The 16,687-nt window shown below is 35.2% G+C and overlaps 2 protein-coding genes across 2 annotated transcripts in view; both read right to left on the minus strand.

Annotated features, from left to right (window-relative positions):
- The window catches only part of LOC145306850 (SWI/SNF-related matrix-associated actin-dependent regulator of chromatin subfamily A containing DEAD/H box 1 homolog), a 40,269-nt gene extending 31,196 nt beyond the window's left edge, over positions 1 to 9,073 (minus strand). The window contains exons 1-6 of the mRNA XM_080149173.1: positions 8,980 to 9,073; positions 8,259 to 8,308; positions 7,931 to 7,976; positions 6,853 to 6,971; positions 6,294 to 6,354; positions 3,823 to 3,998 (exon numbers count right to left, since the gene is read on the minus strand). Of these exons, the coding sequence (XP_080005299.1) occupies positions 3,823 to 3,998; positions 6,294 to 6,354; positions 6,853 to 6,971; positions 7,931 to 7,976; positions 8,259 to 8,297 (441 nt within the window). The 5' untranslated portion in view covers positions 8,298 to 8,308; positions 8,980 to 9,073. The remainder of the gene's footprint in view (positions 1 to 3,822; positions 3,999 to 6,293; positions 6,355 to 6,852; positions 6,972 to 7,930; positions 7,977 to 8,258; positions 8,309 to 8,979) is intronic.
- Positions 9,074 to 9,927: 854 nt separating this feature from the next.
- Tom7 (Translocase of outer membrane 7) lies at positions 9,928 to 12,499 on the minus strand. The gene is made up of 2 exons (XM_080149177.1): positions 11,941 to 12,499; positions 9,928 to 10,558 (listed from the first exon to the last, which is right to left on the minus strand). Exons 1-2 carry the CDS (start codon positions 12,012 to 12,014, stop codon positions 10,465 to 10,467), a joined length of 168 nt encoding a protein of 55 aa, XP_080005303.1. The 5' UTR covers positions 12,015 to 12,499; the 3' UTR covers positions 9,928 to 10,464.
- Positions 12,500 to 16,687: the final 4,188 nt, after the last annotated feature.

The following is a 16,687-nucleotide window of genomic DNA, read 5'->3' on the forward strand; positions in this document are numbered from 1 at the left end:
CTTATTTGGAGAGTTTGATGTACACTTATTTAACCAAATATGCATCTTTTTGGATGTTATTACCATATTTGAAGAAAAAATGACAATCGGCCTCCAGGTTCAGGTGCTGCAGGCCTCCAGGTACACTCTGGACAGGTAAAAATTAAAAACATTTATTTGAAGAGTTAGAGGTACACTTGTTTAACCAAATATGAATCTTTTTGGATGTTATTACCATATTTGAAGAAAAAATGACAATCGGCCTCCAGGTTCAGGTGCTGCAGGCCTCCAGGTACACTCTGGACAGGTAGAAATTAAAATTTCGTATTTGAAGAGTTAGAGGTACACTTATAAAACAAAATATGCATCTTTTTGGATGTTATTACCATATTTGAAGGTAAATTGACAATCGGCCTCCAGGTTTAGGTGCTGCAGGCCTCCAGGTACACTCTGGACAGGTAAAAATTTAAATTTCTTTTTTAAAGAGTTAGAGATACACTTATTAAACCAAATATGCAACTTATTGGATGTTATTACCATATTTGAAGGTAAATTGACAATCGGCCTCCAGGTTCACTGGAAATAAGTAAATGACGAAAGTTATGTGAATATTATGTAGGATAACATTGCAAATTTTATGCTCTAATTTTTTATATAAAGTTTCTTTTCTATTTCTACATAGTATACCTTTCTTTTAAATAAAAGATAAGATTACACATTTGATTTACCTGTCCAGCAGGCTCTTGGAGGCCGCCTACAGCCTGTCTGTAGCCTTAAATGCTATATTATACTAAATTATTATAATTTAGCCATTTTCTTTTTAGAAACCATTCCTATAAATTCAAAAATAACCATTTAGGATTTTTTAACTGGCTACCAACAACCAGCAGTCAACAGGATCCAGGTAAGGTTTCCAAATTAAAAAGTATTAAAAAATATTTTATCTGCCTGTCCAGAGTTGACCTAGAGGCCTCCAGTACCTGAACCTGGAGGCTGATTGTCAATTTATCTTCAAATATGATAATAACATCCAAAAATACGCATATTTGGTTTAATAAGTTTACCTCTAACTCTTTAAATAATTTTTTTTTAATTTTTACCTGTCCAGAATGTACCTGGAGGCCTGCAGCACCTGAACCTGGAGGCCGATTGTCAATTTACCTTCAAATATGGTAATAACATCCAAAAAGATGCATATTTTGTTTTATAAGTGTACCTCTAACTCTTCAAATAAGAAATTTTGATTTTTACCTGTCCAGAGTGTACCTGGAGGCCTGCAGCACCTGAACCTGGAGGCCGATTGTCATTTTTTCTTCAAATATGGTAATAACAACCAAAAAGATGCATATTTGGTTAAATAAGTGTACATCAAACTCTTCAAATAAGAAATTTTAATTTTTACCTGTCCAGAGTGTACCTGGAGGCCTGCAGCACCTGAACCTGGAGGCCGATTTTAAATTTTTCTGCAAATATGATGATAACATCCATAAAGATGCATATTTGGTTAAATAAGTGTACCTCTAACTCTTCAAATGAGAAAACTTAATTTTTACCTGTCCAGAGTGTACCTGGAGGCCTGCAGCACCTGAACCTGGAGGCCGATTGTCATTTTTTTTCTAATATGGTAATAACATTCAAAAAGATGCATATTTGGTTTAATAAGTGTACCTCTAACTCTTCAAATAATTTTTTTTAGTTTTTACCTGTCCAGAGTGTACCTGGAGGCCTGCAGCACCTGAACCTGGAGGCCGAATTTAATTTTTTCTGCAGATATGTTAATAACATTAAAAAAGAAGCATATTTTGTTTAATAAGTTGCTCTCTAACTCTTCAAACAAAAATTTTTTAATTTTTTTACCTGTCCAGAAACGACCTTCCAGCCTGCAGCACCTGAACCTGGAGACCTATTCAAAAAATGATTAAATATACGTGAACTAATACCCAAAAGTAAACTTTTATCCTAAATAACCTATAATCTAAAATCAATACCTAGTCCACTGCACACTGTTTACGCGAAAGTGGCAGAACTTCCCCCCCCCCCTTAATCCTTTTCATAAATAAGGGTAAATAAATAACCTGAAATTTGCAAATAATCAATTCATTCAGTAGTACTTTTTGCCATTAAAAATTTATATTTTTTGGTGGAATAAAAAAGAAATAATTAGTTAACTTGTTTTTCTTTGTATATCAATATTCAGTTACCAGAAAAACATAATATAACCATTCAAAAATTATGAGAAACAAAAAAAAATTCTTTTTCTCAGTCACTTTTTCAAAACTTTAGCTCTAAAAATCTCCAGTGTTGATGGAGATAAAAAAATATATTTTTATATCTACTTATGTGGAAATCTATAGAGAACAAGAACATATACATTTTCTTATAATTCTTTGATAAATATGGGCTGCAGATACAAAAAATACTTTTTCGTGGGTCATACTGTAAAAAATTCTATTTTTTCCCCACAATTTAACCAGTTAAAACCGGACTTTTCAATTGTCCGCAGAACTTTTCTAGTAAAACCCGGATTTTTGCCAACCCTGGAAATAAGACAAACAAACAATAACTCTTGTAGAGTATCAGAATTTAATAAAAAAAATTGCATATAAAATTGTTGCAAAACTGCTTAAATTAAGGACATACTTACATTTTTAAGACTTGATTATAGAGATGATTTGATTTTAACATTGTAATAGGAAAAAGTATTTCATAAATTTTACTACATAAATAAAATTTGTAGATAAAAATTATTGATTGAAAAGTTTGGAACCAACCAATCAAAATTCAATAAGAGTACCCAATAGTTTTTCAGATAACTTTATTACAAAACATTGGGCACCAGTGTAATTTACATTCTAATGTCCCCTCCCTCCCGATTTCCTTTCCCAATCATTTTTATCTTGAAACCTTTTTTAATCAACGCCAAGGGAGGGAGGGAACATTGGACTGTAAATTGCAAAGGTACCCAAAGTTTTATCCTTATACTAAAGTAACAGGATGTCTGTGTGTTTGTACCGAAGGATCTCGCTAACCGCTGAACCGATCGGGTTCTCCTTAACAGGGTAGCTTCTCATAAGTCCCGGGAAGGTTTATAACTATTTTGGGGGAGGGTACCACCACCCTCCTAAAAGAAATGACAAAAAAATCGAAATTTTTTAAAATTTAGGGGAGACTTCAACGTCAAATAAAGAGGTATCGTACATAAAAAAATTAACTTTAATAAACAAAAACATTAAAGTGCCACTAGAGGCCTCTAGGGGCGTAGCCGCTAGTCCTTATACTAAAGTAACAGGATGTCTTTGTGTTTGTATGTTTGTAATGAAGGATCTCGCTAACCGCTGAACCGATCGGGTTCTCCCTAACAGGGTAAATTCTCATAGGTCCCGGGAAGGTTTATAACTATTTTTTTTTTTGGGGGGGGGGGGGGGGTACCACCACTCTCCCAAGAGAAATCACAAAAAATAAATAAAAAACTACGTTTCTCGATTATACAAAGAGAGTTCAACGAAACATAAACATCAAACGCAACATAAACATATTTAAATAAAAAAAAACATTTAAAGTGCCACTAGAGACCTCTAGGGGCATAGCCGCTAGTAAAATATAAGTTACCTATTTCTTTGGCTCAAAAAATTTGGATACTCTTATTGTATTTTGATTGATTGGTTTATTAAGTTGAGTGACCAAACGTTTCAACCACTAAATGCAATCTACAGAAGGGGTAATTTTGTATATAATCATTGAGGATGTACATCAATTTATCGGCCATTATAAACACCCTTTTGCTTAACAGTGGTCAAACTTTTAAACCAATAATTTGTTCTACAGAAGGAGTAATTTTGTTACCTCATCATCGCTGACAATCCGCATCCGTTTAGCGGCCTGAAGACCGCCGCCGTTCTTGATCGGCGAATCCGTGTCCTGGCTGCCGTTACCCGCCATTTCCTCGTCAGTTGTGGATAGAACACGTTTGTTGTTGGAAGTTGGACGAATGATTCCGCTGTCGGTGGACATTTCAGATCCCTATCTCACATTAAATATATTAGGAGCTATTGCAAAGTACCCAAAGTTAAAAAGTTCCCAAAATTAAAAAAGTTCCCAAAATTGAAAAAGTAGGGTAGTGCGGGGTTAATGCGGTCATCGAGTCAATTCCAGTCAAACGACCAAATTTTCAGAAAAGCAAAGTTGTAGTTTATTGCCTATTTTTTCATTTCTTACTTTAGCAAATTTTTGTCAGATCACTCCTTCTATGATTTTTTTGCCCTCAAAAAGTTGCAAAAAAATTGAAGAAAAAAAAATTTCAAAATAGGCCATGTTCAATCTAAAATTGTGAAAAAATGGTAAGTCCTATCGACCCCCGGGTTTTTGTAAAATGAAAGATATGGCATTCATTTATCGTTGCAATTGGAGGCGTTGTTCTAACTTGATTTTTTCATAATTTTTTTTTCGTCTCAAAAAAAGGGTCTATTCCGGTCACTTTTTTTACTTTTTTTTATTACTGTATTTATAACTGTATAATACCCTAATGTTTTATTTAGGTGATCTGGAAGCATAAACAACCTAAATGCATGACCTAAGCTTTAATCATTGCCTTGCCTGTTGTGTGATGTACATTACTAGTCATTTTACTGCTTGTATTATGTCATGTTTTGTTGCCTAAGCTTTTCAATTTGTAAAGACATTACAAATTTTTCAGACACATTTTTATAGTAATGGGAAGAGTATATCACCCAAAGGAACGCCTTAAATATTTTCCTGAAGATGTATCAGCTGCATTGGCTCATGTAAGAAGGGGTATGCCTATTAGAAAGACTGCTAGAAGATTTAAAATTCCATATGAAACCCTTGCATCTTTTTCGTATAAGAGGGTGTTCGAGATTTTTGCGCGGTTTGGATTTTTTATGTCAAATCGGCTAGGATTAAGCTAGAAAGGTGTTTAAGGTGTCTATAGAAAGCTCTTTGCATGTCCTAACAAAAACTCCCCAGGATATGGGTTCTATCTCCAAGATTTGGAGTACATATTCAAGATTTTGCATTTTCAAAATTCCTGTTGCATAAAATGTGTTGAAATGTTAGAGTTAGACCCCATCTCATTTCGAGTTAATTGTCAGGCATGTAATTTTGCATCTTTAGACACCTTAACCACCCTTGTAGGTCAATCCTAGCCAATTTGAGACAAGAAAAAATGTATCAAAAACTGCTGTCAAAACTGGCAGGATTTTTAAAATTAAAAATTTTTGGGGGAAAAATCACTTTTTTCAAGAAATTCCAAGACCTGCGAATCAGAAATTTATGTATAAAGCTTAAAAAACCTAATCATATAATAAAAAGTATGATTTTTTAAAAAATGTTTGCATGAAAAAAATTGATGTTTTTTTTTGCGATTTTACCGACTTTTTTATAATGGGGAAAATGTGGTCAAAAAATTGTCTGATCTGCATGCGACTAGTACTGTTAGAAAGCTAATGACCTCAGCTTTCTACTCATAGTTTAAAATGTTAAAAAAAAATATTTTAAGGGGGTGTTCCACTCCCCCAAAGTCAACTGACCGAAATAGCCCCACCGGTGGGGTTATTCCGGTATAGGCCAACCGCCGCCCTTTAAACCGATTTTTGACCGACTTCTAGTTGCGAGATCTTAATGGGACCAAGACAGGCTTCTTCGTTATTGCCATATCGTTTATTTGCACTCTTAAAAACCGGAAAAAGTTTTTGGGAAGTATTTTTTTTTTTTCAAGTTGAAGCAAAAAATTGACCGGAATTACCCCGCACTACCCTACCCAAAGTTAAAAAAGGGCCCAAAGTTGAAAAAGTACCCAAAGTTAAAAAAAGGACCCAAAGTTGAAAAAGTACCTACCCAAAGTTGCAGGGGTGTATATTCTGCACAAGATTTATTTTTTTTCCCCTGCTACAAAATTTTTATTTTTTTTCCCCCCTAGTTTTTTCTCACCAAGTAGGGGCGAAAATAGAAAAATATTTAAAGAACTCTATAATTTATTTGTTTTATCCCTCCTACTACACATTTTTTTTAGTTTTTTTTACCAAGGAGGGGGGGGGGAATGGAAAAAATGTTTTCAGTTTTCTTAATTTTTACATTTTTTTCCCCTCCAACCACTTATTCCCCCCCCCCCCTGAGCAGGGGATCCCATGTAGAATATACACCCCTGCAAAGTTGTAAAAGTACCAAAGGTTGAAAAAAGTACCCAAAGTTGAAAAAGTTCCTGATCCATCGGATATTGATCGGTTTCGCATCCATACTGGAAAAGTTATTTATCGCATCGTATTATAAACAGCTTTCCGCAGATATAATATATTTTTCCTGGCTGTTTGGTGGGGTATCTTGACTCTCGGAGACACCATTGCTTCCATTAGCTTCACTCTAAATAATAAACATAAACAAGGATGACAACATCCATATATACCAACTAGCGGCTACGCCCCCTAGAGGCCTCTAGGGGCCAGCTGAAATACCAAAACAAATTTTTTAAAATTTAGATTTAAAACAAAATCTGGAGGGAGGGGGGTGATTTCTCTTGGGAGGGTGGTGGTGCACTCCCCCAAAATAGTTATAACCCTTCCCGGGACCAATGAGAAGCTACCCTGTTAAGGAGAACACGGTTCAGCGGTTAGCGAGATCCTTCCAACATACAATCACATTGACAAACAGACATCCTGTTACTTTGTTATAACCGGTTCTAATCCGACGAATATTAATAGGTTTCGAAGCCATACTGGAAATATATTTCTCCTTGTATGTGTTTTTATTAACGTTTCGTATTATAGACAACTCTCCGCGCATATTATGCGGATAGCATGCTTAGAACCAGTTCTAATCCAGCGGATACTAATCGGTTTCGAAGCCATACTGAACATCTACCTGTCCGCCCGTTCCTCCGTCTAACTTCTTCTTGATAAATCTAAAGTTGCGCAGCGAGTTGGACCCCTGAGAACTTTGGGTACCATTTTCTCCCTGAGAACTTTGGGAACCGTTTTCTCCCTGCAGCAAAAGAAATTTTGATATACTGCAGTTCACGGTAAAATATTGCTGGTAACGAATATTGCCAAAAATCTATTAATTTTAAAGGGTGCTAGCTGCCAAACGGCAAACTCTTCTTTATGTAATAGATTAAATGTTTTTTTTTAATAAAACCATCTCGTAATCAATGCGCAAATGGCACTTATAATCCGAATTTCGTTATGAAACTTGGCATGAGCCGCCAGCCGTTACTATTCCAACTTTTTGTTCGATTTTAGGAAAAAAGACCTACCAAGGATTACACATGCCAAATTTATAACAAAATTCGGATTCTAAGTGCCATTTGCGCGTTGATTACGAGATGGTTGCATTAAAAGAAAACTTTAGTATGCTAATTTTGGAGCATAATCCCTTTTAGTCGTTGAATTAAGATAGTTTGCTTTTTTAGTGCATAGTCCCCTTAAGATTATAGAATAGATTAAATTCTATTTTGGTACATACTCCCCTTTAGGTAATAGATTGAAACAACATGCTAGTTTTGCGGCATAATCCCTTTTAGTCGTTGAATTAAGATAGTTTGCTTTTTTAGTGCATATTCCCCTTAAGATTATAACAGGGGTGTATATTCTGCACAAATTTATTTTTTCCCCTGCTGCAATTTTTCTTATTTTATTTCGGCTCCTAGTTTTTTCCAGCAAGGAAGGGGACAAAATGGGAAAATATTTTCAGAACTCTTTATTTTATTCATATTAAATTATGCCCCCGGGCCCTTCCACATTTTTTTAGTTTTTTTTCACCAAAGAGGGGAGAAAAATAGAAAGAAATGCTTTCATTCCTCTTAATTCTTTATATTTTTTCCCCCCAACCACATATTTTTTATTTTTTTTTCTTCCACCCCCCCCCCCCCTCAGCCGGGTCAAATTTGCAGAATATACAACCCTGGATTATAGATTAGATTAGAAACATAAATTTCTTTTTTCCTGTTGCGACCCATTATTGCTGCCTTGAACAACATGATCAGCCGTCTGACCAAAAAAATATGCATTCTTAAGGGGGGGGGGGGGGGACTTTTCAGGTTCCAAGATTAAGATCCTATTCAAGTACTAGCGCCACTATACAATTCTTGAGGCAATTTTTGTAGATTAAAATAAGTGGTTAAACCGTTTAAACAATCAACTTATGAATCAAATTCTCTAAAGTCCCAAAAGTTGATAAACCAACACAAAATAAAACATAAAACTTTGGGGACTAGTGTAATAACCAGCTCAATGTCCTCTCTCTCTCTCTGTATAAAAATGCATATTTTCCTGTGGTACTACAGAGACACCGTTTGAAGTTCCGTCCATTTCTCGTAACTCTAAAATAAAACTTTTTTCATTTTTAAAAACCAGCGTGTCGGAGCCGTTTAATTTTGATGCAGCTCCGGCTCCTACCTTAAGATTAATATATAAAGTCTTGTTCATTATTGAATTTGATAAAATGAAATAAATAATATAAAATATTTTTCTTTCATTTGATTAAAGCTATATAAAAGTAGAAGGATGTGTGTCTATTTGTTAAGTAACAATAGTTTTTCAGTTTATTATATGGAAATAGACCGTTGCCAAATTATAATCTTACTTAAAAAATCATTTTTAGCTTATCTGGAGCCGGAGCCGTTTTTAACGAAAAATACGGCTCCGGCTCCACCAAAAATGTTGCTGCTCCCGGCTCCGGAACGCTATTTAAAACTAATATCCACCCATAAATAGGTGTTGTTATACATCCATTTAATAAGAAAACGTTATTATAAAACTTTGGGGAAATAAACATTTGTAATATAAATGCAGGGATCTAAAGGGATAAGACAATTGTCAATAAATTGATGTATTACATCCTCAATGATGATTCACAATATTACACCGTCTGTGGTTTACAATTTAGACTATGAGCCAACCAATCAAAATTCAATTAGACGTCCCCAAAATTGTTATGCCAACGAATAAGAAAACATTTTTATAAAACTTTGGGGACTATTTAAAAGCATACCTTATTGCAGAATTAAAACTTGATGAGAAAACTTGTTGTTGTAACCAAAGCTGATCCTTTACTTTGTCATTCACGTCATTCAAGTTTATCTGAAATAATAGGTTTACACTTTGGGTACTCAATGTATTGTGGGTAATCTGATATAGGTTTCTAGTAGTAACAATCTACCCCATAAAAAAAATGTGATTGGTGGGAAAAAATGTAAAAATTAAGAGATCTGAAAGCATTTTTTTCCATTTTTCTCCCCTTTTTGGTGAAAAAAAAACCTGTACAACATTTTAACCACTGATTTTCATCTTCAGAAATGAGTAAACTTGTTTATCATAATTCCGGGGTGTATTAATTTATCATCCATTGTCTTATCCCTTAAGATCCCTTACCCCCATCCCAGTAATGGCAGTTGTTCTACTTTAATCCCTTGGGGGGGGGGACCTTGCAGTAAGGCGTAGAGAGAGAGGTAGGGGAACCTTCCAGTATGGTGTAGAGAGAGGGGGAGGGAACCTTGCAGTATGGTGTAGAGAGAGGGGGAGGGAACCTTGCAGTAACGTGTAGATAGAGGGGGGGGGGCCCGGGGGGGGCCTTGCAGTAAGGTGTAGAGAGAGGGGGGGGAACCTTGCAGTAAGGCGTAGAGAGATGGGGGGGGAAGATCAAGACATTACTTCAGTAGTATTGCTTGTTAGGGATCTAAGGGATAAGACAATGGCCGATTAATTGATGCACATCCCCAATGATGATACACAAAATTACCCCTTTCTGTAGATTATAATTTGTGCTTAGAAACATTTGGGAACCAACTAAGTGAACCAACCAATCAGAATTCAATAAAAGTACCCAAAGTTGTTAAACAAACAATTTAGAAAAAAATTATTTTAAAACTTTAGGGACTACTGTCATAAACAGTCCAATATTCCCTTCCTACCTGGGATTGATTTCTCGCAAAAAAAAAACATATTTCAGAAAAAAAATTCTTCTTTAATCAAAAAATAACAACTGACAAAGTAGAATAAAATTTAAGCTCAATTCTCAGGGTGCAGGGCGAGTACAATGATGATAAGTCATACTCTATCTCTTTCCCATTTTATCCCTGGCAATTGCAAATAAAAGAATCAATAAATTTCTTTTTCACTAATATCGTATAAAGACTACATTACACAAAAACAAAATATTATATATCACATTTTACGATGCAATTTTTATAGAGGTTTGAGGCAAAATAAAATATTTTTAGAAAAATAGCGGGAAATTAACACCATCATGTTTTATGGCGGGAAATCATCGAATTTGTGTTTAAGGTTGGGCAAAAAAAAACATGGCGCGTAAGTAACACAATTGTGTTAATTGGCGCAAAAATAATGTTATTTCACAGAAATATATTAGCACTATTGCGTTGAATGGCGGGAAAGTAACATTATTTCACAAAAAATATGGCGGGAAATTAAAACCAATGTGTTAAAAATGGCGGGAAACTGATAGCGCACGCGCCCATTATGCCCAGAAGAGGCTGGCAATGGTGAGGGGAGGCATACCGGGCTCTGCGCCCTTCTGGAACCCGAGGTACAACAAGGTTGGCATGAAGCCCCTGAAACGACAAAAAAAATGATTAGATCACGTCGAACACTCAACTCAATAAACCAAACAATCAAAATTCAACAAAAGTCCCTAAAATTGTTGAGCCAACTAATAATGAAACATTATTTTAAAATATTGGGGACTGGCGCAGTTAACAGCCAATTGTCCCCTTCCTCCCTGAAAACCAACACTTACCAATAGAAATATTTTTATATTTTTTTTCTTATTTAAAACACAAATTGAAAATTGAGGGAGTTCCGACTTTTCCCCCTCCCACCCTAATAGCTCATAGATGATTCTAGGGTGCGCAACCTCTAGTATTACATAAAATTAGGGTTGGCAATCCGGATCCGGAATCCACCCAATTTTTGGCCAATTTTAGAATCCGAATCCGGAATCTTTTTTTTTAATAGCGGATTCCGGATTCTTATTTGGTAGGCTAAAATTAGCGTCTTGAGTTTTTCCTTTCAACTCCTCCTCTTTGAAGGCAGATTTTCATCATTATATATAATATCTTTTAAAATCTGGTTCGATTCTCGGAAGTGAATTATGGAGAACACCAAGAACATTGATTTTTAGGACATATCCTTTTAAAATATTGCTAGAATCCGGAATCCGCCAAAAATAAGAATCCGGAATCAGCCACTTTTTTTGACGGATTCTTTAAGAATCCGGATTGCCATCACTACTAAGGATCTCGCTAACCGATGAACCGATATGGTCTTCCTTTACATACAGTGAAGCTTCTTATAAGTCCCAGGATGGTTTTAGCCTATTTTAATTTTATAACGTCTGGTTATGGTTTTAGGCTATTTTTCTGCCCTCTCATATCCTTTCGAATATACCTTGAGACCTTAGATGCTAGGGGCGCATATATAAAGTAAGGTTTCTTTTGTCTGAAGCTTAAAATCTTCATTTTAAAAAGCTTAAAATAGTTTTAGGCTATTTTTAAAACAAGAATGACAACATCCATAAAAGCGAAGCACTTATGAAAAACTGCTTGATACAGGATAATGTTTATGGACATACTTATATTTTTAGGACTCGATTATAGAGTTGCTTCGCTCATAATATTATTTTTTGTTGTCCCAGGAATCAATATACCAAAAATCAGATCAAACGGATAATAAGATCACATAAAAAATTGTTGTTAAAAAAGTAGAAAAATCAACATGTTTAAAATGGACGTACGGACATTCTGGTAATGATTATAGAGTTGCTACGCTTTCTAAAACGTACCTATCTACTACAGGAATCACCATGCAAAGTTTGAAATCGATAGAACAATTCTAACATTCTTAAATTAACGGATAAAAGCTATCAATCTCGGACGGACGGAAGGACGGACGGACCGACCCTAACTATAGAAAAGCTTCGCTTTTAAAAACTTACCAATGGAAGGCAGTTTTACAGATGGTAATGACGGTGTTAATTCTGACAAGAGCTCCCTGGGATAACAAAGCCATTTTATTTTCTGAAAATATATATAATATATAATAAAGTAACAGGAGGATGCAATGTATGTCTGTCTGTTTGTTTGCACCGAAGGATCTCGCTAACCGCTGAGCCTATATGGTTCTCCATATTACAGGTTAGCTTTATTTAGGTCCTGGGAAGGTTATTACCTATTTTCGGGGAGGGTACAACTACCCTCCCAAGATAAATAGCCATTAAAAGAAATGTCAAAAAGTATTCTTTGCTAGATTTCGCCACTGTATGACTTACTTGGATTCCCTAACCTTTTTTTAAGGCCTCTAGGGGCGTAGCCACTGGTATAAAAATTAAAAATATAACTATAGCACTGGTAACTTATAATTTTTAATAAAATCTAGAGTTGCCAAAATTTTCGAGCTTTTTACAGCAATATTCTTATTTGAATCAAGTCTCTTGAGCTCCAACCCTGTCCGCAGGGAGAGGTCAACAATATGACATGGTAACAGTTCCTACACAAATTAGATATCATCTAGATACATGAAAAAGTACTCAAAGTTGAAAAAGTACCCAAAATGAAAGTACCTAAAGTTGAAAATTACCCAAAGTTATATAATAAAGTTATCTTATTTGTCGCCTTAACTATTTTTTTGACTTTTACTGAATTTTGATTGGTTAGTTAGGTTTAATGTTCAACCGTTTCAACCACTGATTGTAATCTACAGAACAGTTAGTTTTGTGTATGATAATTGGGGATGTACATTAATTTATCGTTCATTGTCTTTTCACTTTAGATCCCAAGAAGGTAGGTACAAGAAAACGTTATTATAAAACTTTGGGTACTAGTGTTATAACCTTCCCAATGTCCCCTCCCTCACTGATATTAGATCCAATATTTTATCTAGTGGTTGAAACGTTTGAACACTCAACTTACCTAAAGAAAAAAACAATCAAAATTCTATAAAAAATCACTACAAATAAAAAATCTTTATAATAAAACTTTGGAGACTAATGTAATTAACAGCCCAATGTCCCCTACATCCTTGATATTAGATCCAATATCTTATTATCTAGTGGTTGAAACGTTTGAACAGTCAACTTACCTAAAGAACCAACCAATCAAAATTCCATAAAAAATCCCAAATGTTGTGACTCCAAATAATAAAAAAATGTTTATTATAAAACTTTAGGGACTAGTGTAATAAACAGTCCAATGTCCCCTTCATTTCTGATAATTTTAAATCCATAGGTATCTATTCCTTTTGAATAAGTATCTCCAGTAGTATGAGGGTATTGAGCAGAGTTTCTCCATTTTCAGTCGTTAGCATATGTTGCAGAGCCTGTAGCATTATGGTACATTTATATTTCATTTAACAACTAGCAGCTAGAGGCCTCTTGAACAAGGGGGGGGGAAGTTCTGCCACTTTCGCGTAAACAGTGTGCAGTGGACTAGGTATTGATTTTAGATTATGGGTTATTTAGGATAAAAGTTTACTTTTGGGTATTAGTTCACGTATATTTAATCATTTTTTGAATAGGTCTCCAGGTTCAGGTGCTGCAGGCTGGAAGGTCGTTTCTGGACAGGTAAAAAAATTAAAATTTTTTGTTTAAAGAGTTAGAGAGCAACTTATAAAACAAAATATGCTTCTTTTTGAATGTTATTAACATATCTGCAGAAAAAATTAAATTCGGCCTCCAGGTTCAGGTGCTGCAGGCCTCCAGGTACACTCTGGACAGGTAAAAATTTAAAAAAATTATTTGAAGAGTTAGAGGTACACTTATTAAACCAAATATGCATCTTTTTGAATGTTATTACCATATTAGAAGAAAAAATGACAATCGGCCTCCAGGTTCAGGTGCTGCAGGCCTCCAGGTACACTCTGGACAGGTAAAAATTAAGTTTTCTTATTTGAAGAGTTAGAGGTACACTTATTTAACCAAATATGCATCTTTATGGATGTTATCATCATATTTGCAGAAAAATTTAAAATCGGCCTCCAGGTTCAGGTGCTGCAGGCCTCCAGGTACAATCTGGACAGGTAAAAATTAAAATTTCTTATTTGAAGAGTTTGATGTACACTTATTTAACCAAATATGCATCTTTTTGGATGTTATTACCATATTTGAAGAAAAAATGACAATCGGCCTCCAGGTTCAGGTGCTGCAGGCCTCCAGGTACACTCTGGACAGGTAAAAATTAGGTTTTCTTATTTGAAGAGTTAGAGGTACACTTATGTAACCAAATATGCATCTTTTTGGATGTTATTACCATATTTGAAGAAAAAATGACAATCGGCCTCCAGGTTCAGGTGCTGCAGGCCTCCAGGTACACTCTGGACAGGTAGAAATTAAAATTTCGTATTTGAAGAGTTAGAGGTACACTTATAAAACAAAATATGCATCTTTTTGGATGTTATTACCATATTTGAAAGTAAATTGACAATCGGCCTCCAGGTTTAGGTGCTGCAGGCCTCCAGGTACACTCTGGACAGGTAAAAATTTAAAACATTTATTTGAAGAGTTAGAGGTACACTTATTTAACCAAATATGCATCTTTTCGGATGTTATTACCATATTTGAAGAAAAAATGACAATCGGCCTCCAGGTTCAGGTGCTGCAGGCCTCCAGGTACACTCTGGACAGGTAGAAATTAAAATTTCGTATTTGAAGAGTTAGAGGTACACTTATAAAACAAAATATGCATCTTTTTGGATGTTATTACCATATTTGAAGGTAAATTGACAATCGGCCTCCAGGTTTAGGTGCTGCAGGCCTCCAGGTACACTCTGGACAGGTAAAAATTTAAATTTCTTATTTAAAGAGTTAGAGATACACTTATTAAACCAAATATGCAACTTATTGGATGTTATTACCATATTTGAAGGTAAATTGACAATCGGCCTCCAGGTTCAGGTGCTGCAGGCCTCCAGGTACACTCTGGACAGGCAGTTATAATTAATATTTTTTGATACTTTTTGATTTGGACACCTTACCTGGATCCTGGTGACCTCTGGTGACTGCTTGTGGCCGCTGGCAAGGTAAATTCCAATAAAGGTAATATTTGATATTAGAGCAGGCTCTTGGAGGCCGCCTACAGCCTGTCTGGAGCCTTAAATGCTATATTATACTAAATTATTATAATTTAGCCATTTTCTTTTTAGAAACCATTCCTATAAATTCAAAAATAACCATTTAGGATTTTTTAACTGGCTACCAACAACCAGCAGTCAACAGGATCCAGGTAAGGTTTCCAAATTAAAAAGTATTAAAAAATATTTTATCTGCCTGTCCAGAGTTGACCTGGAGGCCTCCAGTACCTGAACCTGGAGGCTGATTGTCAATTTATCTTCAAATATGATAATAACATCCAAAAACACGCATATTTGGATTAATAAGTGTACCTCTAACTCTTCAAATAAGAAATTTTAATTTTTACCTGTCCAGAGTGTACCTGGAGGCATGCAGCACCTGAAACTAGAGTCCAATTTGAATTTTTTCTGTAAATATGATAATAACATCCAAAAAGATGCATATTTGGTTTTATAAGTGTACCTGTAACCCTTTAAATAATTTTTTTTAATTTTTACCTGTCTAGAATGGATCTGGAGGCCTGCAGCACCTGTACCTGGAGGCCGAATATCAATTTACCTTCAAATATGATAATAACATCCAAAAATACGCATATTTGGTTTAATAAGTTTACCTCTAACTCTTTAAATAATTTTTTTTAAATTTTTACCTGTCCAGAATGTACCTGGAGGCCTGCAGCACCTGAACCTGGAGGCCGATTGTCAATTTACCTTCAAATATGGTAATAACATCCAAAAAGATGCATATTTTGTTTTATAAGTGTACCTCTAACTCTTCAAATAAGAAATTTTGATTTTTACCTGTCCAGAGTGTACCTGGAGGCCTGCAGCACCTGAACCTGGAGGCCGATTGTCATTTTTTCTTCAAATAATTATATGGTAATAACATCCAAAAAGATGCATATTTGGTAAAATAAGTGTACATCAAACTCTTCAAATAAGAAATTTTAATTTTTACCTGTCCAGAGTGTACCTGGAGGCCTGCAGCACCTGAACCTGGAGGCCGATTTTAAATTTTTCTGCAAATATGATGATAACATCCATAAAGATGCATATTTGGTTACATAAGTGTACCTCTAACTCTTCAAATAAGAAAACCTAATTTTTACCTGTCCAGAGTGTACCTGGAGGCCTGCAGCACCTGAACCTGGAGGCCGATTGTCATTTTTTCTTCTAATATGGTAATAACATTCAAAAAGATGCATATTTGGTTTAATAAGTGTACCTCTAACTCTTCAAATAATTTTTTTAATTTTTTACCTGTCCAGAGTGTACCTGGAGGCCTGCAGCACCTGAACCTGGAGGCCGAATTTAATTTTTTTTGCAGATATGTTAATAACATTCAAAAAGAAGCATATTTTGTTTTATAAGTTGCTCTCTAACTCTTCAAACAAAAAAATTTTAATTTTTTTACCTGTCCAGAAACGACCTTCCAGCCTGCAGCACCTGAACCTGGAGACCTATTCAAAAAATGATTAAATATACGTGAACTAATACCCAAAAGTAAACTTTTATCCTAAATAACCCATAATCTAAAATCAATACCTAGTCCACTGCACACTGTTTACGCGAAAGTGGCAGAACTTCCCCCCCCCTTAATACCCTCCCCTAAAATAGCT

Source organism: Acartia tonsa, chromosome 15, assembly GCF_053477335.1.
Source record: "Acartia tonsa isolate MP-2025a chromosome 15, ASM5347733v1, whole genome shotgun sequence".
Taxonomy (NCBI): domain Eukaryota; kingdom Metazoa; phylum Arthropoda; class Copepoda; order Calanoida; family Acartiidae; genus Acartia; species Acartia tonsa.